The sequence below is a fragment of the Giraffa tippelskirchi genome, chromosome 5 (genome assembly GCF_054371585.1).
Source record: "Giraffa tippelskirchi isolate mGirTip1 chromosome 5, T2T-mGirTip1v1.2.pri, whole genome shotgun sequence".
Lineage (NCBI taxonomy): Eukaryota > Metazoa > Chordata > Mammalia > Artiodactyla > Giraffidae > Giraffa > Giraffa tippelskirchi.
The window spans coordinates 10,238,314-10,260,657 of record NC_137279.1 but is presented as its reverse complement, the minus strand read 5'-3'; the positions used below and the strand labels follow the sequence as shown (position 1 = coordinate 10,260,657).

At 38.2% G+C, this 22,344-nt stretch overlaps 1 protein-coding gene across 21 annotated transcripts in view; it reads right to left on the bottom strand.

The window, feature by feature from the left end:
* The window catches only part of RPS6KC1 (ribosomal protein S6 kinase C1), a 192,939-nt gene that overhangs the window by 14,209 nt on the left and 156,386 nt on the right, over window positions 1-22,344 (bottom strand). For 17 of the 21 annotated variants that reach the window (XM_081489843.1, XM_081489848.1, XM_081489846.1 and 14 more), the window contains 2 exons: window positions 17,533-19,104; window positions 17,172-17,261 (listed from right to left, as the gene is read on the bottom strand). In XM_081489843.1, coding sequence (XP_081345969.1) covers window positions 17,172-17,261; window positions 17,533-19,104 — 1,662 coding nt within the window. The remainder of the gene's footprint in view (window positions 1-17,171; window positions 17,262-17,532; window positions 19,105-22,344) is intronic. The other 4 variants (XM_081489837.1, XM_081489841.1, XM_081489840.1 and 1 more) reach the window with 2 other exon arrangements.

Below are 22,344 nucleotides of genomic sequence, written 5' to 3'. Positions count from 1 at the left end.
GAGAGCACATACTAAATACTACTGGGCTTTCAAAATTCCTGAAAGTTACTTATCCCTTTGGTCACCTACTGTGGTTGCATTTTTTTTTCCTATGCAGTCATATATTAAACTGAGACATTTGTTCTTTAGCTGATAGAGGGACACCTTCAAGATGCTACACTTAAAAGTTACATGAATCGACTAGATCAGCATTTTGCTTAATTTTTCAAATTTGAGGATATACAGTCAACTCTATCTCAGAGGTCATTTTTTGTTTTAGAAATAAAGACTCTAGGTTTCAGAAGGAACTTCGAAAATTATCTAAACCAGTATCAATTATCCTTTGAGTTACAGACCAGAAAGCAGAAAAGTGAAATGTCTTGTCCAATGTCATACAGTAAATCAGCAGCAGAAATAAGACCCAGTTTATAGCATCACCCCTCTCCTATATAATCAATTGTTTTCAACTAAATAAAGAGCATGTGAAATGCAAATTTACTCATTTTGTTATTCAGAAGTACAGACAAATACGGTGTTTTAAGCTACAACTGAAACTACTGGCTAAGATAAGGGCTTTTAGAATATCTCCAAATTACAATTTTATCTGTGTTATCCCTATCTCTCACCAGCACAAGTTCCTGAAATGTAATATAGTTTTCAGGTGTCATCTTTCAGGTTTCTCCACACATCAGCAATAATTCCTCATTTCACCATTTTTGAGGTTTTTAGCTAACTTGTGTTTTGATGTCTTCTTGTCCTTTCCTAATAAGATCCAACTAGTCACTAAGCCTGAATATATCTACCCTTTCATTTCCATCAAACTAACAAAACATGCTTGCTGTTTGTCTGCAGGTAGTCCACAACTTACAGTAATCATGCTGAAAAGGCTTTGTAAGTAGTTGAGTTGGAACTTGGACAATAATAGTAAGTGGAAGAGGTGCTCAGGTGCCCAGTCTTTTAACGGATACTTAGCAAATCTGCTATGTTGGAAAATCAAAAAGACTTGTAATACAGCTTGAGTTTTAAGTCTTCAAGTAAAGGTCATATGGATCAGAAAAAGAGCCCTTTCTATAGAATACCGCAATTACTCCACTGCAGCAACCTTCTTCCTTACCCCTACCCCACTATGGGTTGCCAAAGGTCTACATTCAACTACACCCTCCACACTTGCTCCTACTCAGTCTTTCCTCCCCCAGCTGTGCTACCCACCAAATGACAACCTCTATTCTCTAACTCAGCTGCTCTCAGCTAGGTGGTAAGAAGAAAACACAGATATTTAACTAACTCAAACTATGTGTGAATGACCAAAAGTCTCCTAATCCGCTGAGAGCCTTTGCATTCATAAAACAGCAATTTGTTTGAAAAACTGAGAGCTACCTTTACTATCTGACAACAGAGGGTCAGTTACACATATATTGGAACATGATGAAATATTACTACATAAGCATTTTACATAAGCATTTACAAGGCTGAAGTATGTAAGTAAATGTCTGGATATATTAAATTTTAAAAAACAAGCTATAAAACAATAGAATCTTAATTTTAAAAATATGTATTTTTTTCTAAGAGACTGGTGAGAAAATACAACAAAATGTTTTAGTTTTTGCCTCTGGGATGGTGAGATCTTTATTTTCATTCTATACTTACTAACCTACACAAATATCTAAGTGGTATAATTTTAAACATATAGTGAAACGACATGAAAACTTCATTCAGGCTTGTTGGAGCAGAAAAGATGAAGCTACATAGGCCAGTCCTCCCTAAGAATCTGTCTGCCTACAGCTTGCTCTACGTTACACTTGAACTTAGCCAAAAGGCTGAGAAGCGATAGCGATCCTTTACTTTAACGTGTCGTATAATATATTTGAGACAGTAGAGGACTTGGGAATCAAGAGTCCTGGCCTAAGAACCCTGAGGAATTCACTTGATCTCATCCCAACACAAGGATTAGATCTGAGGGCCTCTAGGTTAAATTTAGCTCTATAATCTACAATTCTGACACGGATTTCCTGAAGGAGATTTTTTTGAGGGACCATTCCTTGGGGGCTCTCATTCAAAGTACTCACACTACCCCTCCCAGATGCAAATCCACTACCCACACCCTCATTCCAACATCCACACAGAGAGCCACCATCACCTTCAGAAGAGTGCTCTAGAAACTTTAGAAAGGATGTGTGTTCTTAGAAACGTTTGGAAAGTAGAAGAAATTTACCACAGCCCTGTCATCATATATAACCTTTTGCACATTTCCCTCTAGCCTAAGGCAGGCAATGGAGTATATCACTTACCTATTCAAAATTCTGAAATGGCTTCTCACTAAACATTCAGTAACATTCAAATGTCTTGCTTAACCAGGCATGTATACATTCAGGTCTCCATAATGAGGCCTTAATGTATTTGATTCATTCAAATCAACACTTATAAGCAGTACAAACTAGGTCCCCTGCTAGGCACTATTGCTCTGCAGAACTCTATGTACTTACTCCATTGCTAAATAATGTGAAGCTAAAGTCAGTTTTCCCCCTAGCAGGGTTAATGGCTTTCTTTTTAAATACCTTGCTCAAGAATATGTTATGTCATTTTCTTTAATCATATAGCAAGTACTATATACTCCTTACTTTTATAAAGGTGTTATATGTTCACAACTCAAGACCCCAAATTAATGAACAGCCATCTGTTTTGAATGTGGCACCTCCATGTCTCACTTTCTGTGTATGAATGTTGCTAGTAGGTATCTATTGCAATAATGATAGTTGCAACAATAAAACAGTAGCTAACATCTGCTGACTGCTTACTATATGCAAGGAACCGTGTTTAACATTTTACACAAATTATTTAAAATTTCCAAGCCTTCTTATGGAAAACTTACTTGGGTAGAATGAGTTTGGAGGAGAAAGAATACTATATATGTGTATTCAGGGAAAGGGGGAACACCTGACCCCATCAGCTCAGATTAAGTTGTGAAAATCAGACATGTGTTGTAGGGTCTAACAACATGCCCTGAGGAGCTCTAGACTAGAATCACACCCCAAGCCTCTGCTCACAAAGGCTTCCTGTCACAACTGAGCAAAGGGTCACTGGGGTAAGTCTTCGCAAGGTAATCAATGGCTAATTCAATTTATAAAGGGACCTTTCAAATTCAGCAAAGGTTCAAAGTGCCATCACCAGTGCAGACTAGACGACCAAACACGATGTGTTTGTTTGCCTGCTTCCCAGATCACTGCTAGGAAGGTGACTGGGGGTGAAACGTGTTACCACACGTGTCGGGGTGGGGGGGGGGCACTCCTTGATGCTACCATAAGCACAGTGCATCTTCCTGAGCATCAAAGATTTTTGTGTGTGGGAGGGGACAGGATGTTGTTTTATTATTAAAAGAAACACAGACCCATCATGGAACAGAATGTAAACCTTGCATGGATTTGCAAGATAAAAAGACTTCAAAGCAACGTCAGGATCATATGACTAGTCTCAGAGGTCCCCATTTCATACCACCTCTACAGTCAGAAATACTTGGACAGAAAAGTTTGAGAGGCACTTCGGGAGACAGACAAGGTGCTATTCCTCTATTGGTTTTCTGCAACCTTGCTCAACTAAGGAGTCTAAGAACAAGGTTCGTTGATTTTAATGCTGCTTTGAAATCTCTCACAATTTTCTGCCCGAGTCCTTAACAAGTAGGTAACAACCAACATACCACTTCAAAACGAGCCTAAGTCTGAATGTGAGACAACACAGATAGCAAGAGACCCAGACAGGCCTAACGCCAATTTACTTCCCATTTTCAGTGGGCTCACTGTCCGGTCCAGGATGCACCTCATATAACCGCTGGCGACACTCTAGCACCACCAGCCTTAGCCTGCTCCATCCCCTCCCCATTTCCTTCCCGTCTTTCCTTGATCTTCCCCCCTTTTTTCTTCCACAAACAGCCTGTCTCTTTTCCCCTGATTCTCCCTTTCCTCCCCTCACCCCTTGGCCACCATTGGTTAAGTGGAATTTCTAAAGCACTTGAGCCTAAAGAAACGACTGAACCCCCAATCTAAGAAAAACTGCCCCTGAAAACCTGGAGGCAGCTAGGCTGAATATCATCTTTAATCTGACTGGACTAATAAATAAATAAAGACAGCAACTTTGAAAAGTTAAATTTTTTTCTCCTGGAAATCTGGAAAAAGACACTAAACAATTTTAAATCCATCCCCTTAACAATGCAGCTTGAACCACTTCAAAATGAGTTTATATTAAGCAGGGATTCATTAATTAATGTGAAATTGACATCATAACCAACTGTCCTCGATTTTAATAGATAACTCTGAACTACAACAAAGAGCTTTGTATACAAAGAACTTCCCAATGGCTAAGAAAACGTAAATGTTAGAACAACTGGAAGCAGAGTCGTAAAATTTCTCCTTTAGAGTTTTAAAATAGAACTCACTTTCTTTTAATAATCATAATAAAAGATTTTGGTTGTCTTTTTAACATTCCTTACAGATCAATAATTCTTAGATTAAAATTTTAAAGATACACTCTGAAATCGCATTGCCAAAAAAGACTGAGGTTGTGCAGTTATCAAAACTAATACTGTAAGACTGCTTATTTGTAAAGTCTATACAAAATTTCAAGCATTGAACAAGAGTACCGATTCATATGTAAAGCTACATGACAGCTACTGCAAACACGAGGTGAGTAGGTATGCATATCTCAAGTCAGACACAGAGAATATAAAGAAATATCAAATAATCTGTGAGGCTTCTTTTAAAAGCTCTTATACTCTTATACTCTTTTAAAGTATAATGTAGTAAAGCTGAGAAATTCCTTTAAACTCCCACCTTGAATTTTTAAAATCTCTGGGGAGGTGGGGGGGAGCAGAAAAAAAAAAATTTAAAGGATAAATTCTACCACTGCTTTGTCAATTTTCAAAATATCTTCCCCATAAAACCCAACGTGTTCAGTTTCCATGCGGACCCCTCCCCTGACACTACATCCTGTATTTACAGTTTCCAGGGTGGTTGAGCAGTCTCCCTAGTCTCCATAAGTACAGCAGGGCCACAGGCATTAAGCAAAGTGATGGGAGGATGGAGGGGAGGAGGAAGTAAACTATTTCCTACGGAAACAAACAAATCCTCAGGTTATTCCCGCGAAAACTCAAAAAGAGATACTGATATCAAAGGCTGCTGGGTTTTTGTCTTCCAGCCAAAGAAATGTACCGATGGGGCTCTAGTTCTGCTACTGTTTGAGCTCGGCTGAATGAGGACAGCCAGACGTCTAACCTTCTTTCTACCTGTAATTTTATGATCCTGAAAGTGTTTTCAAAAGCACTCATGAGCCTTTCTCATAACGTCTCTCTGCATTAACCTAAGATGCCCAAAGAGTGGGATTATGCTAAAAAGAGCCAGCATTCCACAGCCTTTCTTCTCCTTTCTCTCCACAGTGACTCTTCCCTTCCCCTGAGACCTGATATTGAGCTAAATGAATCAGTGTCACTAAATCTAACTGCTATCATCATTTAACGTAATGGAGACACAAACTCAGCTCCAGATTAGATTTCAACTCATCCAAATTTTTTGGAGGACATCAAATATCTAAGAACTCTTTAGTAAAATTCTAGAACTCCCATTTTAGCCCTATCAATCCTCATAGCCTAACAATATAAAATCTCACTGATTCACACTAATGATTCAAACTACCAAAATTCACAAGTGAAATTACAAGTTCAAATAAAACAATCAAGATATCACAAGTAAAATAACAAATTTAAATAAAACAGTAAAGATATTACAACATAAAAATGTGCCTTGTTTACCTCTGTTTCACTCATGTTTAACTCACAGAACACTTCAACAAGCTAGGATATTTTTCAGAAAAATAATGCTGCTTTAGTAACCCATATTGTCAAAAGGCTTGCTAAAACATAGAGTAAGAGTTTTATAGTCCTTATGATAGTCAGAGTTTACCATCTCCTTCTTACAATCAAAAATAATAATGTTAACTTGACCCCCAAACTGCGTTATAAGCAGCCTCACTCCAGAAAAGTAAAAAAGCAGAAACTCTGGACTCAGGAGACAAAAAAATATCTCCGTGAGAAGTGAAGGGAAAGAAGCAAAGTATACACTTCTAGACTACGTGAAGTCTGAGAGACACGGGAGAGACCAGGCGATCGCAACATTACTGAAATCATAACATGTACTATCTGCTGAGCCAGGCCCTGCCTTTTAGGGCTGTACAGAGCAAGCCACGTGGATCTGTCCAAGACATGGCTCAAAAATAGCTGCAGATAATACTAAAACTAAGCGAGAAATTGTACAGAAAATTTTTAAAAGCTAGAAAGTGTGTCTCAAACTCAAGCTTTAAAAATGAATACCAACCTTCCTATAAAGCTGTATAAAGATGGAACTACCTTGCATTTTAAGTAACTGTGAATTCCCAGATTTAGAATTTACTTTTCTTCAAGAGACATTACTGCTACGGTGCTTGATAAAGACGGGAATTGGATATTCCGCATGTGGCTCTTTGATGCGTTTGTTAAGGCACATTTTCAGACTGGTGACTTCCCTTGATTCTGCTCCCTGGTTTTTCCACTAAGGGAGATCCACACACGTCGTGGCATCCCTCTCCTTACCTCTACTGATAACAACAAATAGCTACTCACCCACATTCCAAAAATACCAAGAGACAGTCCCTTGACCTCCCTCTGGCAGTATATTCTGTTGCTGCTCTCTTCCATTCAGAACATGATAGGAAATACAGTAAGTTCACATATAGAGAAATTCTATTTAAATTTAGAGTATTTAAATATCTCTCCCAAACTCTTTCCCTTAACGACACTTCTTTTTAATAAATAGAATCTTAGACGCTTCATTTCTCTTCACTCTCAAACTTACAGTGTAGAGCTGTAACTAAGAAGTCATATAAAACTCAATGAAAAAGCAACTATTGTTGCAAATAAAGTATTTATATAATAGTCAAATTAAACCAATATTTAGATGCTAAAAGAATTGGTCACATAAATGATGGAGTACTTGATTCAAATATCAAAATGATGGGACAATTTTAAAGGTATACACCTATAGCATACATTAAAATGATAATCAGTAGTAAGTATACTCTGAGGGGAATGGGGGGGAGGGTAAATGCAGTTTTCTAATGTCACAGGATTTTCTTCTCAGAACAATTCTTTTAATTTTGAAGTTACTTATATGACTCAAGGATTCCAAGTCTCTCTTTTAGGGAAAAAAAAAGTAAGAAAAATGTATAAGCTTTTAGAATAAAAGAGAGATCTTTGGTGAATAAGACAATATAAAAATTAAGCCACATTCTTACAAACCTTAAAATTAAGCACCACATACACTTTTACAGTATCAAAAAAAAAAAAAAGCTGTGGTGTTTAAATTTTCCATAAATTCTGTCAAGTGTTCAGTAAAATTTAAAACAAATAGTTTGTTAACTTTCCTCCAAAGGAGTCAGACTTCATTAATGGCCTTAGATAGAACTTTTTATTTTAATGTGATCTTTCATTAGTGATATATGTGAACCAAGGAAAAGAATATCTTTCTTTTGCAATGAGCATTCCATGTCAGCTAGAGCATGGAAACATTAGTCCTGTGTTTCTACACAGACAGTCTTTCCCTGCAGCATCTGTTGCTAATTGAAAGGAACTAGAATTACAAAATTCTAGTCAATTTCTCTCACCAGCTCTTGCTGTGTATAAAGATTTTCTATGCAGGGGCTGAGCATTAGTCTTCCACTACAGATAATGACTAAAGAGCTAAGAGAAACATGGAATAAAACATTTCTTTTTTCTTTATATATCCAACAATACATAGAACTAAACTGTGAGAAGAGGGACAGCCAAGCATATCTTTTGTTAGCTTGGTAAATTACAATTCTATAAACATAACTATTCACCTGTAAAGTCTATTAGTGTCCTAGTTAACTAACTGTGTATGTCTACTGTTTGGGCTGTCTCTTCACACAAATCTTCAAAAGTAACTGTCAATATCAAACCAAATATATCTTATTTCTAGCTCCGAGGCACAGTACCTGGCACATAGGCAGCACATTCATAAATGTGTGTTGAACTATCTCCACCTTGTGTTTTGTAGCATGATGCATTCAAAACACCTGCAAAGGTTGCATTGCATGCATTTTCTTTAAGTCGCATTGAACAGAGAGATGTACAGCAAGTCTTTCTGCATCTTTCATGTGGTAGGCCAGAAAGTTTTAAACCTTATCTAAAGCATCACTCTGGCTGCTAGATGAAACCCAGATTAGAACAAGGTAGAAATGGAGGTCACTGAGCTAAGGACTGCAATAGCCCAGGGAAGAGATGATGGTGGCTTAAAGAGGGGTGGTCAAGTGGACACCTTCCAGGGCTCCCCTCTGCAGAGTGTGACTGCTACAGTCTGTCCTGGCAGGGATGGCATTTGGTAAGGAAAAGGAACTGGAAAGCCCTGGGAGTAAGAAGAAGACAGAACTGGGAGGTCAACTGAGCTTTCTTCTGCCCCCATTGAATGGAAAGAATCTAGACACAGTTACATGAAATGTGCTGCAAATGGGTAAGCTGGAGATAATCCCTAACTAGAGCCTGGAATCTGCATTTCCTAGCCCATCCTTTCAAATGGACGTTTTGCTCCTTTGTTATGTAATAAAGTTCTATCTGTATTTCAGAAAATGCAAGCTGCCCAGTTATCTGGCTCCATACTCCATAAAGTCCTTCAACATCGTACTCAACTGATTATTCAAATACCTTATTGTCAAGTAGAGCCTATAAACTGCTTAAAAGTTGCTGGTGTCACATCCCTCTGACTCATTAGAGTGTCACCAGGGAAGACCGACGGCAGGGGCGGGCACTTTCCATTGGGGAGAGTTTGCAGCGCTCTGTGCTTCTCCTCATGCCTCAGGTGACAGGAGGGAGGCGGGGCTCCTGCCCTCTCTTGGCTCATCCCAGTCTCTAGCCTTGCTTCCTGTCACCACCAGACTAATTCGGGTGGTTTCCACGTAATCTCATGATATGAAACCCTGGGCCCTGGGTGGTATTGTGGAGACTTGAACATAAGTAACACACCACACTAAGGCAATTCAGGTGAGGTTTGACAGAATTCTGCTTCTCTCACTACCCATGTTTTAATTCCTTGTTGTCGTGGTGACCTGGCAACCATGTTCTGAGCTTTTACACAATTATCTGCACAACTTGGGTCAGGACTAAGGTACCGTTACTATATTGTTTCCTTGTGAGATAAAATAAGAAACAGATAGCTACCAGATGACTTCTGGTTGACTGACTGGTTACAATTCTGAGCTCTGTACAGTCCTGCTTACTTAACTCTCACCCTGCATTTCTGGTAGGAAAAAAACCAATAGCATGCTCCACTTTCCATTGATCATATCACAACAACTCCATTCTGAATAGCCATCGGGTGTCACAGTGTTACCCAACCAAGGCCATTACAGTTGATTGATGAGAAAAAGGCTAACTGAAAACTGTGAGGGTGACAGGCGCAGTTTCCTCCCGCCCTGCTGCTGTCCTGCCGTGGTAGGCAAGCAGAGCTGCATGCACTGCTATGAAGGAGCTTCAGGAATTCTATCTGCTTTATCATCAATTTTTTAAAACCTTAGGATTTTTAAACATTTATTTCAAGGAAGTATTTATGAATAACTGTTTAGTTATAATAATAATCAGACCTGGTTACTTCCTGGCAATTCAAACTGACAAGATTTTACATGGTATAAAAACTGAGGATTTGGTCAAAGTAGCCTGCCAAGAGTTCTGGTGTGGAACGTTGAACTCAGCTTTCATCTTCGTGTTAAATATCAAGAGTGAAAGGTAGTTCCCTGTCTTCTTCAGAATAATATGGTGGTGAGGCCAATTAACTGAACAATTGCCAAAAACACACTTGGTCTTAAAATTAAGAAGCATTACAATGCAGCTATTACTTAAAACTATTTAAGTATCTAATCTCATGTTCCTCTTCTAAAAAAGAAATTTGTCTAAGATCATAAAGAGAAAGATTAGGAAATAAGAGATGAAAATTAACTTTTTTTTAATAATCTAAAGCTTGAAGTAAACCCCTTATTCCCCAGTATCAGATAGTACTAGGAAATGGACAGAGACATTGTTTTGACACAGAAGAGGTGAAATACAGTATCAATTCGTTTACCTTATCAATTCTCTAGTTCTAATAGCTGAAGAATTTCTTCTCTTGAGAGGGACTAATATATTATTTACTCAAGTGCCAAATAAGAAGGACTAAACACTCTATTACTCTGTCTCATTTTTACCACTAGATCCAAATCACATTCTGATCTGATGAGAAGTATGGTTTCAGAATGCATCTATTTCAATACAGAGTGACCTTAATGTAGAGGTGAAGGTGACTGGCCCATTATTAATGGATTCATGAGGGCTTCAGGATACACCCTGCCTAGGGATCGATCCCAAGGTTCCAGACCCTCAAACATACATGAGTGAAAGTGAAAGTCACTCAGTCATTTCTGACTCTTTGTGACCCCATGGACTATACAATCCATGGAATTCTCCAGGCCAGAATACTGCAGTGGGTAGCCTTTCCTTTCTCCAAGGGATCTTCCCAATCCAGGGATCGAATCCAGTTCTCCTGCATTGCAGGTGGATTCTTTACCAGCTGAGCCACAAGGGAAGCTCAAGAATACTGGAGTAGATAGCCTATCCTTTTTCCAGTGGATCTTCCCAACCCAGGAATCGAACCAGGGTCTCCTGCATTGCAGGCAGGAGCTATCTGGGGAGCCCAACATACATAAAGTAACCCTTTAATCTTCTTTCCATCAGAAAGCTCTTGCCCTCCTGGACACGGTTAATTAAGACTTAAGTTGACTTGAACCTCTTTTTGCTTAACCTAATATACTCAGGGCACAAGCTTCATCAGTGCACAGTGGTACTGACGGGGGCGGAGTGCGCTGATGGAGGGAATTTTCCCCACGTAAAATTTCCACTATTCTATGGCAAACTTGAAAAGATACTGGTTCTCTCAAAGAAGATATAGATTTAGTTTTATAACATTAGGAACTAAAGGCAAAAGATTAAAAGTACTTGCTAATCATTCGAGGAAAACATTAAAACATTTACTATGTACAAGAGAGCTACTGTTGAAGTTTTGCTTAAGGGTAAATCAAACAAAAGAGCTTCTGTTTGAAACATAATGTTTAAATATTAACCACAGATATTTCACTCTTTTAAAATTACTTCTATGGTTCCCTCTTGCTTTTTTCTTCCTTTTCCTATGGGGTGGAGGACTAGACCAGAAATACAGCCATACTTCCTGGTTATAACATTATTATTTCAAAATATACATCTATATTCGTCTGCTTTCTCTATCAACTTTGCATGCTTAAAATTAGATTCCTCACTCATGGTGAAGTTACCTAGGATCCAGAAATTCTGAGATCTAAATGATTCTTCTTTTAGACAACTTTGTTAAAAATCTTGGCATTTAAATTTCACACTACTCAAGAGCTGTCTTGGCTTTTTTCCTCCAAATGAAAATATTTTCCACAAACTCCTCATTTCCATATTGCATATCATTTATGTACAAATGATAAATGAGTAAAAACAGAATACTTAGAAAGTCCTCCAAGTGAAATAATTTTTTAACTTACTGATGTTAGACAAGAAATCAGTATTTATTCCTCAGGGGAAAAGTTCTTGCCTTAATAAGATGGACTTCAATTTTGACTAAAGTTTGTATAAGAAGGCTATTAGATCATCTGACATCTGGGAACTTCTCAACATTCAATAAATCTACTTCCAGTAGATATATGATAAAGCAAATATTAGTATCATAGGATGTTAACTGCAGAATCTAGGTGACAGGTAAATATGAGTGTACAATTCTTCCAACTTTTCTGTATGTTTGAAATTTTTTCAAAATAAAATGTTAAGAAAAAAGTTTTAAAAAATCTATTTTACTACTGATAAATTAAGGCCTAAAAAGTCTTAAAGAACTTGACTAAGGTCATGCAGTGAGTTAATGGCTGATTTCAGAAAATTGAGTTTTGATAATTCTCAATTCCATCGTAATATTCTAAATCTTAAACCTATGATGCCCTCATGGTATTTTTAAACCATCCACAGTCTGAGTCTTAGATCTAATTATCAAATACATAACTGTCACACAGAACACCATGCTTAAAAGGCAACTAATCGTGTGTAAAGCATGCTTATGGAGAAAGGCAGGAGAGACTATGCCCCCAAAATATATTCATGGATTATTTGAAAAAATCAGGCAAGAAGAGCAAAGAGTGGTAGTAAATAAATGTCATGCTCTAAAACTGAATTTTGCAGATAGTTTCCAGCATGGTTTTTCTATGTTTCACTCTTCACCGTCAGCTGTGAGCTGTTTCCAAGTATGAAATCGCCTAAGAGAGGAAGCAAAGCTGTCATTTGACATCTGGGAGCGTGGAGATTGGGCTGTGGTAAAAAGCACTTCGGACTTCTTCAATTTACACACACATTCACCTATAAATTCTCAAGTGTGAAAAGTATTCAATGAGAAATATCAATGTAAATCTCAAGCATTTATAAAGGCTCATAATAGGGTGGAAAATAAAGGTGAAGGACACACTGATGGGATACCATATCAACTTGTTAAGACTAGAATGGGAAACAAGTGATTATGTTAGCATGATAACTAACATATAAACAAATTTTACTCACTTGTCTTAATTGTATATTAAACTTTCAAATCCAGTCTTTTGTGTTTTTATGTGCTTAATATTCTAAGGACTATTTTCTAGCTGCTTTTTTATGATGAAAGATGAGACCGCTAAGAAAGAAATACTGGTAAAAGAAAAAAATACTTTTTTGACATTTTATTTTTCCTTTATATTTAAAATACTGTAACAAAAATTTTATTCTATATTATGATAAGCTAATAGCTCCAGTGATAAAGCACATAAAATCTTTTACATAAATCTATGTTTGTAGGTGATACAAACAGAAATAAAATCAGAGTAACTATAAGGAAGCTCTCTGGAGAAGAATAAGCAATTAACTCCAGTTTTTCTATAATACTCCAGATTATCCTAAAACCTCTCATAACAAAAACCAGGAGATTGATGTATGGCAGAAACCAACACAATATTGTAAAGCAATCATCCTTCAATCAAAAATAAATAAGTTTAAAAAAATAGGGGAATCTGTCTAGACATCTCAATAAATATCTAAAACTCTCCTCATATGGGAACTAGATAGTGTTATATTTATATTGTCACACTATAAAATCTATTCCCACTTTGAGGACTATTTCTTCACTCTTTCTTTTCCTGAACTCTGTTCTCTGTTTCTATGGTATGAAAGGAACCCATTTGCCATGAATGATGTTTATTTAAAATAAAACCTTTCTAGAGAATCATCCTAGATAATCTAAGGATACAAAGTGAATATAAAAGGAATGGCTTCTACTTTGAAAATAGGGCTGGGTTTGATCAGTGAATTCGTATTCTCAAGACCCTCTTGATGGGTCTGCAGCTGCAGCCATTTATTTGCTGGCTTTTTCACAGATGTAGACAGAGAAAGCTCCATGGTTTTTGTCTTTTTGTTGTTGGATTTGTTTTCTTTAATATAAAAAAGTGACAACTTTTTTTTTTAAGTTCTTCATTTCACTGTAGAAACTTGTGAACATCGGACATATACATCGTTGAAATAACTATGACTTTTTAAAATCTAAGATCTCAAAGTTGGCAGAAACAATACTTAAATAACAGAAGGTGATCATTTGCATTTCAAAATTTATCTATCTTGCTTTTCCCCTCAATTAGACCAAAACATGTTGATTCACAGGTTTCTGTGTGTGTGCTTTCTTTTTTAAACTTATTTATAGAGCAGAATAATGGCCCCCTGCTAGTTTGGCATTTGCTCAAGTTTCTGTCGAATCTGTTACTGGAAAATTTTCTCAAAATATAAAGGCACATCATCCACAAGATAAAAAGATACACCGCTGATATTATAGAGTACAGGGCAGGTGGACAATGTTTTTAGGACAAATGTGTGATAAGGATTCCCAGGAGGGAGGAGTGGTGAGGGAGAGGCTGCATGCTGTTTAAACAGAAGTGAGTCGTTCTCATCACAATCTTCTGACGACTTTACTTTCTAACCAAACATCAGCTGCTTAGCGTGCTTCAGAGTTACTTGGACAATAACACTAAGGTTAGAGCTGGGAAACAGGAGGGAAAGGGAGACATGGGAGAAGTACTTCAACCCTTGGTACTACAAGGGGTAGATCAAACGATAACTTAGTACTCTGTCCCCGTGTGTTCACTGATTTGTGATTTTAACCACTGAACGTTAGCTTCTTATCTCTGCTTCCACCCCTCTGAGAAGAGGAGCAAAGTCTACTTGTATTTTTATCAGCAGCACTGCTATTCAGTTTTGAAAGAAACAGTAAATCACAAATTTTTGCTCCTTATAAACACAATTCCCCTTCATTATAAGCAATGGGCAGGAGTACACAACTTAACTTTGAGTTCTGCAACTCTAGGTTTCAAATCATCTAAACTAGAACACCAGCGTTACTTTTCAATTAAGGCCATTACTGATCTGAGTTTTATCCTATTGATAAAACAAATCAATAGGTCCAAGGAACGAAGAGACTTCTCACATTGTTCAATATATGCCACAATACTATAACACTTTTGTAACTCACAAAGCTTTAAAGTGCAATTCTTTTATGCAAATAATTAAAACAAAGCCCTTCTTCAGACGACAGCTTTTTTCAAGTGTTAGTGAAGGACAACCTAGATGATGACACCAAAAATCCATTAATGGTAGACTGCCACCTGCTGGTAAACTTTGGGAATTGTGATTTCTGGGAAAAGGCTTAAAAATTAGAACTTGGAAACTGATCTGTATTAAATTCAGTACACAAAACTGTATTCAGCCGAATACAAAGCCGAAAGTATATACCTGCTGATGAACGTCATATGGTTTTGTTCCATATATATTAGAATTCTCAGGGGGTCAACATGCTATGGATGTTAAACACGTCTGTACTTTGAAGAAAAATAATCTGCTAGAAAGCCAAAGTACAACCCTACAGATAGCTTTCAACAAGAAAGGGAGAAGAAAAATAGGAAATAAAGAGTCAGTTATAAACATTAAACTACTCCACAAACATCTGGTTTTGATGTGAGGTTTATACTACACTTAAGGATTTAACAGGTTTTACTAAAAAAAAAAAAAAAACTCCCAGATTTAATGTTGACCCTAAATCCTTGCATCTGAGCAAACTCTGGGAGAAATAGTGAAGGACAGAGAAGCCTGGCATGCTGCAGTCCATGGGGTCGCAAAGAGTCAGACACGACTTAGCTACTGAACAACAATAAAACCTTGAAATTCATTACATTAACATACATATTTATATACATTGGTACCTAAAATATTATTTATTATCAAATTAGAAAGGAGAAAGTCTGTCAAAAAATAAACCAGATAACCATAATAAAGTGATTTCACTATGAAATTTTTTTTGTTATTCCATTAACTAAATCATACTAATAAGATCAAAAGCCAGCATAATACTATCTATTTGTGAGAAACAAAAAAATGTAGGCACGCTCTATTGCCCCTAGGAAGAAACAAAATTAAACAACCCTAATTTGGGGGACGAAAGAGAAAAGAAAAGAGTATAACAGTAAGAAGAAAATCTAAATCATTGTTTTCAGGGAACAGTTTGAGGATATCTGCTTGGCATATTGAAAAACTTTTCTATTCCCCAATAAAGAAATAATTCTTAACAATGAAAATTATAACTAAAAACAATATAGCTCTTTCAATCCTAATTATAATCATTTCCCATTATGCAGGGAAACAATGTTAGAATCAAGAAAATGCTGGTTTGCTAGTAAGCATTAAATACTGTATTAATCAACAACTAAGCAGATCATGTCAGCACAATCAACTTGAACCTCCTTTGAAAGCCAGAGCGGTGATGAGTAAAGCAACTCTGGCCATCCAAAGGGGCTGAAAGTGAAAGTCGTTCAGTTGTGTTCAACTCTTTGCAACCCCACGGACTATACAGTCCTTGGAATTCTCCAGGCCAGAGTACTGGAGTGGGGAGCCTTTCCCTTCTCTGGGGGATCTTCCCAACCCAGGAATCGAACCCAGGTCTCCCTCCCTGCAGGCGGATTCTTTACCAGCTGAGCCACAAGAGAAGCCCAAGAATACTGGAGTGGGTAGCCTATCCCTTCTCCAGCAGATCTTCCTGACCCAGGAGCCAAACCAGGGTCTCCTGCACTGCAGGCGGATTCTTTACCAGCTGAGCCATGAAGGAAGCCCACACTAGGCAAAAGGTGAACAAACTTTGGATTAAAACACAGCCCCATCTGCACTGATGAGAGAGAAAGTAACTCAAACCCAATTCGTATGCTTAAGAGACCTGTAATTATCAGCAAAGGACCTAACACCCCCAGAAATAAGTCTCTAATTTTAGAAAACAAAGATAATACAGTGAGAGAAACCTGCTGGGTCAGACATTTGGTTATTTCAAAATAAGAAGAATATGCTTTCTAAAATTTCTCAAATGTGGAAAGAATCCTTTAAAATCTGTTCTAAAATATCAGGATAGCTCATCACTGAAGTCACAACATTGTATGTGTTTTTTTTTTTTTTTTAATTTCAATTTGTATCCATTTTTAGCCTTACGAATTTTATTGTTTTAGTCATCTACCTCTCACATCATAAAAATGATCCATCTGAAGAGGCTCAGGAGGACTTCCCTGGTGGTCCAGTGGTTAAGAATCTGCCTTGAAATGCAGGGGACAGAGGTTCAATCCCTGGTAGGGGAACTAAGATTCCACAGGCCATGGAAAAAACTAAGCCTGCCCGCAGCACCTAAGGCCCAATACAGTCAAATAAATAATTTTCTTTTTAAAGAAATTCAGGATACTTAGAGGTCCTTTTAAACACTAAGAAGTTAAGACATTTCTACAAATTCATTGCCAGTTCTAAGAGAAGTATAAACCCATTTAACAGCATACACTAACAAATATACATATACATATATGCTATGGACCATCTAATGATTTTATCCCCCAAACAATCTTTTTTAAAGGGTTAAAGAGATAACCAGATCCAATATATTGTCAATGGTTAGTGAAAATACAACTTTGATCAAGAAATGAGAGCTGCTGAACTACTTTTGCAAGTGAGACATTTAAGAGATGGCTCTAACCTGGGGCACAGTACATTCTCTCTATGGCATCGCTGTCACAGGAATCTTCAACCTCACTCCACCTGCTAAAATACGTTAGCTGAATGTGTCCTAAAAACAAAACGACAGGAGAAATCAAAACATTTTTCTCTTCCATTTTCTGCAGAAGTGAACTGTAATTACTCCTTTTGTAGCTAAAAACAGTATCATTAAGAATAATGGCATCATTAAGTACTAGAAGCTATTACTGGGGGTGAATTTGCTGCACTGATAATGAAGCTCTAGACAGGAAATGAAGATACTAATTACAAGATAAAACGCCTACTCAGTTAATTGGAAGCAACAGCGAATAAAAAGAAATGCATTTGCAGAAGTTCCTGACCTCTATCATTCAATAAGATGTTGTTTGGGTTCAAATCGCGGCACACAATCCCCTCTCTATGTAAAGCATCAAGGGCTACCACCATTTCAGCTGCCCATCTTTGAATGCAGCCCTCTGGGATGTAAAACCTGGAGTTTAGTGCTAATTTTTTATCAAGGTCCTCAAAAATCTGATGTATTTCCTTGTCTCCTTCTTGTGCTAGCCCACTCTCTCCCTTAGGCTCCGAGTCTCTCTGAAATATAGCGGGTTCCTCTTTAGCCAAATCATCAGTTTGATCTGTAAACAGCAAGACTTCTTCAGTTTTTAAAGTGTCTGTATTTACGTTATATTCATTAGCACCTGAGAGTGGGTCAGAAATGTGGAATAAGCTTTCTTCTGTGTGGTTTGCAGTTCCTGGTGACTCAACCACGCTAAGTCCTTGGAACTTAGACTCTGAACTGTGTAACAAAGACATGTCTCCCATATTACTATGATCAACAGCTGATAAAAATAACATCCCAAGATCCCCCTGTATGTAGTGTTTCTCTGTTATACTATGAGCTTTAGGCCCACAGGGATCACTCAGTTCCTCTGAGCCTTTTTCTTCATGTGCTTGGCACTGTTCAGTACTAAGCCTGAGGCATAAAACATCAGGGGTTTCCAACAGTTTACTTTCTATTATGCCTATATTAGTCTGTGTGAACTTAGTAGGTCCCATTGCCACACCATCTTTCATTGGCTCCAGTTCACCAGGTAGATTTACAAGAAGATCAGGCCTTCCTTCATCAGTACCACTGACATCATCAAAAGCAGCATCTTTGAAAGAAATAACGGGGACTGAGTCATCTGAGCCCCTGCTAATAGTGTCCTGAGCTATACACTCTACCTTGCTTTCACTAGTACTAACACTCCTGGGAGTGCTTTCTCCGTCTGACAGAGTGAAGAACGGTTTCAAAGGTTCTGACTTTAGACTATACAATTTTTCTCCAAAATCAAGTCCTAGGAGTTCACTAGTGCTGTCCTTACTATCTATCCTAAAGAATTCCATGGGGATGTTTTTAGATCTACTGAGGGAATCTGATGTTCTTGGAGAATGAGCTGCTTCAAGGCCGTCATCTCCAGGGAAGAACTTCAGCTGTCTGCTGGGGCTGTCGCTGTCTGCAGCAAGGTGTCCTGGGAAGTTTTCTACAGCTTTGGTATCAACATCATTCCTTTCAGTCTTCATGAAAGGCTCCTCATTCAAAGACCCTGGCTCAATCTTCTCTTGCCCGTACTCATTGCATAATGTTAAATAACTAGTAGTGCATTCCTCTTCAGAACTTGAGCCAGAGTCTGGCCATTTTGGAGAGCTGTCTTGCCCACCATCATCTTGGGTGCTATCATCCTGAGAGCTTGGAGTAAGACTAGTCTTCAAAGGCAGAACTTGGAGCGCGGCTCCACCATCACTTCCTCTGGACTCAAAGCTGGTGCTGTCCTGGGGACTGTAACTCGGCTGTTGCAGGTGAACTGAAGACTTTTTCATTTCTTTGATGTCAAAGCTTTCTTCAGGACTTCTGTTCAGAAACTTACTGATATATGACCAGAGTTTGCCACCTGTAAACAAGTACAACCAAAGAAAAAACATTAAGAACCCCAAATTAATGGTTTATATTGAAGCCACTAGAAAAACAAAAAAGGATTCTAATAATCAAAAACAAGTCAATGATACCCATTAATGCCAAGTACGCTGTAAGAAGCATTTTAATAAAAATGCCTTCTTGAAGAATAGTCGAGCGTGGATTTGGGGTTCATGACAACAAAGAGTTTAAATAGAATTTTTGCAATGAAAAAAGAAACCAAATGAAATAAAATATTTTATTACTGGTGAGTGCAGTTTCAAGCATATCTCCTAATAGCAATTATTTTGTCAAATATCAACCTATTTCTTCCTTTGAAGAGCAACTGATTATAACAAAAACTAAATACGAAATTTCACAGCTAAAATTCTACTTAAAAATAATTAACTCTAGAAATATCTATGTTTTGCTCTGTTAATAATTTTTTCAAGCATGGCCACTGAAGCTCTACAGACAAGAAAACAGTATTACAAAAAGAAAGAGTAAGTCTGATCCATAAATCTTAAAAACAGTAATTATGGGAACATACTTTGTGAAGATATAACTATTGCTTCCAAAAATAGGAAATAATGCACTAAAAATGAAACCCTGTACTAAATAAGAAGGCAATTTTTTCAGTACATTTCTAAATGTCGTTATTAAATATCATGTAACAAAGGTAACTAAATCTTAGGGGAAATAATCATTGACAGTCAATTATATGTGTAAAAAGTCAATGGAAGTATCCAAAATCTCTCTCTCTCCTTGGCATTTCATTTCATTTAAAGGAACTCAGTAAATAACATAAATAACCAACATGGTGACCAGCATAAAGTAAATGCTATAAAGGGTAGTTGTCATAGCATTAATCCTAGGATACTCAGACATCTTCTACCAGTGATCTAGTTTACAGACTTATCCCATTTTTTAAATTCGGAACATTGTGGTTTTTAACTTTTCCCTATGGCTTTTTCTTAGCTAACCTTCTGCCACCACTAGATTATACTCAAGAGTCTCATTTCCCCGTATTCAAACTAGTTTAAGGATTCATATATGGCTTTGAAATTCACTCACTCACACACAAACTATGCATTGATTCCACCTTTTTTGATTTCTTTGACAACAATGATGACATTCCTCTTATCACAAATACCTTCACTGGCACAGTGATAATAACACCTACCGTGGGGCTCTCCTGGTGGTCCAGTGGTTAAGAGTCCGTTTGCCAATGCAAGGGACATGGCTTTGATTCCTGGTCTGGGGAGATCCCACATGCCACAGAGCAACTAAGCCCACGAGTTGCAACTACTGAGCCCAGTGCTACAACTACAGAAGCCTGAGGGCCCAGAGCCTGTGCTCCGCAACAAGAGAAGCCACTGCAATGAGAAGCCTGTGCACCACAATGAATGAATGTGTGCACACCCCACTCACCAAAACTAGAGAAAGCTCGGGGGCAGCAATGGAGACACAGTGCAACCAAATAAATAAATACGCAATGCCTGCCCTGAAGCTGAGATTTTTGTGTGAAATCCAAAAATAATGTTGTATATTGTTTTCAGTGCTCTCAGATGATAACTACTGAAAGGACAGGATCATGTCTTTTTCATCTTTATATATCTACTGCCTATACGGTTTGCAGGAAGTGACAGGCATCACTCAATGCTTGTTATCTCAAATGGTTACTCATTCGTGATGAGATATGCCATCACAAAGTGGACACTATCCGTAGCTGTAACGTTCCAGTAATCGGCAAGGAACAGTACCTGATAAAGTTCTAAGAAAAGTCGCATTTATTTTTAGATTATTGGGCTTCCCTAGTAGCTCAGACAGTGTTAAAAAAAAAAACAAAACAAAACATCCACCTGCAATGCAGAAGACCAGGTTTGATCCCTGGGTCAGGAAGATCTCCTGGAGAAGGAAATGGCAACCCACTCCAGTATGCTTGCCTGGAGAATTCCATGGACAGAGGAAGCCTGGCAGACTACAGTCCATGGGGTCGCAAAGAGTTGGACACGACTGAATGACTAACACACACAACCTGGATGAGCTGCTCAAATCTAAAACTGAGTGTGCTTAAACTCTTTATTTTTGCTCCCCAGATCACTTCCTCTTTCTGACTTCAGAGCTACTGAGGCACAAAAGCTTTGGACCAAACTTGGACTATTTTCTCTCCCTTGTTCTTCCTACATCTGACAAGTTTCAAAGTCCTATAAGATCTACACATGCTTCCCATAGTCCTCCTCTTCTTTCAATTCCTCCGATCACTCTGTGTTTCCTGAAACAATGTTACAGCTACAACTAGACCCCTACTGTCAGTCCTTCTTGTGGTGCCCTGCTATACTAATTGCTACCCAATTAATCTTTTCACTTAGCACAGATCTTATCATGTCATTTCTCCAAGAACCCAAATTCCCCTGCTGCCCACCTACTGAATGATGTACATCCTCAGTCATTTCAGTCGTGTCCAACTTTTTGCGACTCCATGGACTGTAGCCTGCCAGGCTCCTCTGTCCATGGGATTCTCCAGGCAAGAATACTGGAGTGGGTTGCCATTTCTTCTCCAGGGGATCTTCCTGACGCAGGGATCGAACCCACATCTCCTGCATCTCCTGCATTGGCAGGTGGATTCTTTACCACTGTGCCATCTGGGAAGCCCCACTGAATGATGTACCAACACGATATGGGCATTTAAACCCCTACTAATGCAGTATCAATCCATGATTTGGTTCTCTCCCTCAAATCACTATGGCATTTTACCTGAACAGAATTTCTTCACATATAACCCATGATGGGTTTTTGCTCAAATGAAAGCTGAGTGCCAAAGAATTGATGCTTTTGAACTGTGGTGTTAGAGAAGACTCTTGAGAGTCCCTTGGACTGCAAGGAGATCCAACCAGTCCATCCTAAAGGAGATCAATCCTGAGTATTCATTGCAAGGACTGATGCTGAAGCTGAAACTCCAATACTTTGGCCACCTGATGCGAAGAACTGACTCATTTGAAAAGACTCTGATGCTGGGAAAGACTGAAGGTGGGAGAAGGGGACGACAGAGGATGAGATGGTTGGATGGCATCACTGACTCAATGGACATGAGTTTGAGTAAACTCTGGGAGTTTGTGATGGACAGGGAGGCCTAGCGTGCTGCAGTCCATGGGGTTGCAAAGAGTCAGACATGACTGAGCGACTGAACTGAACTGAACTGATAATTATACCACTTAGAATTTTCTTCCCTGTTAGT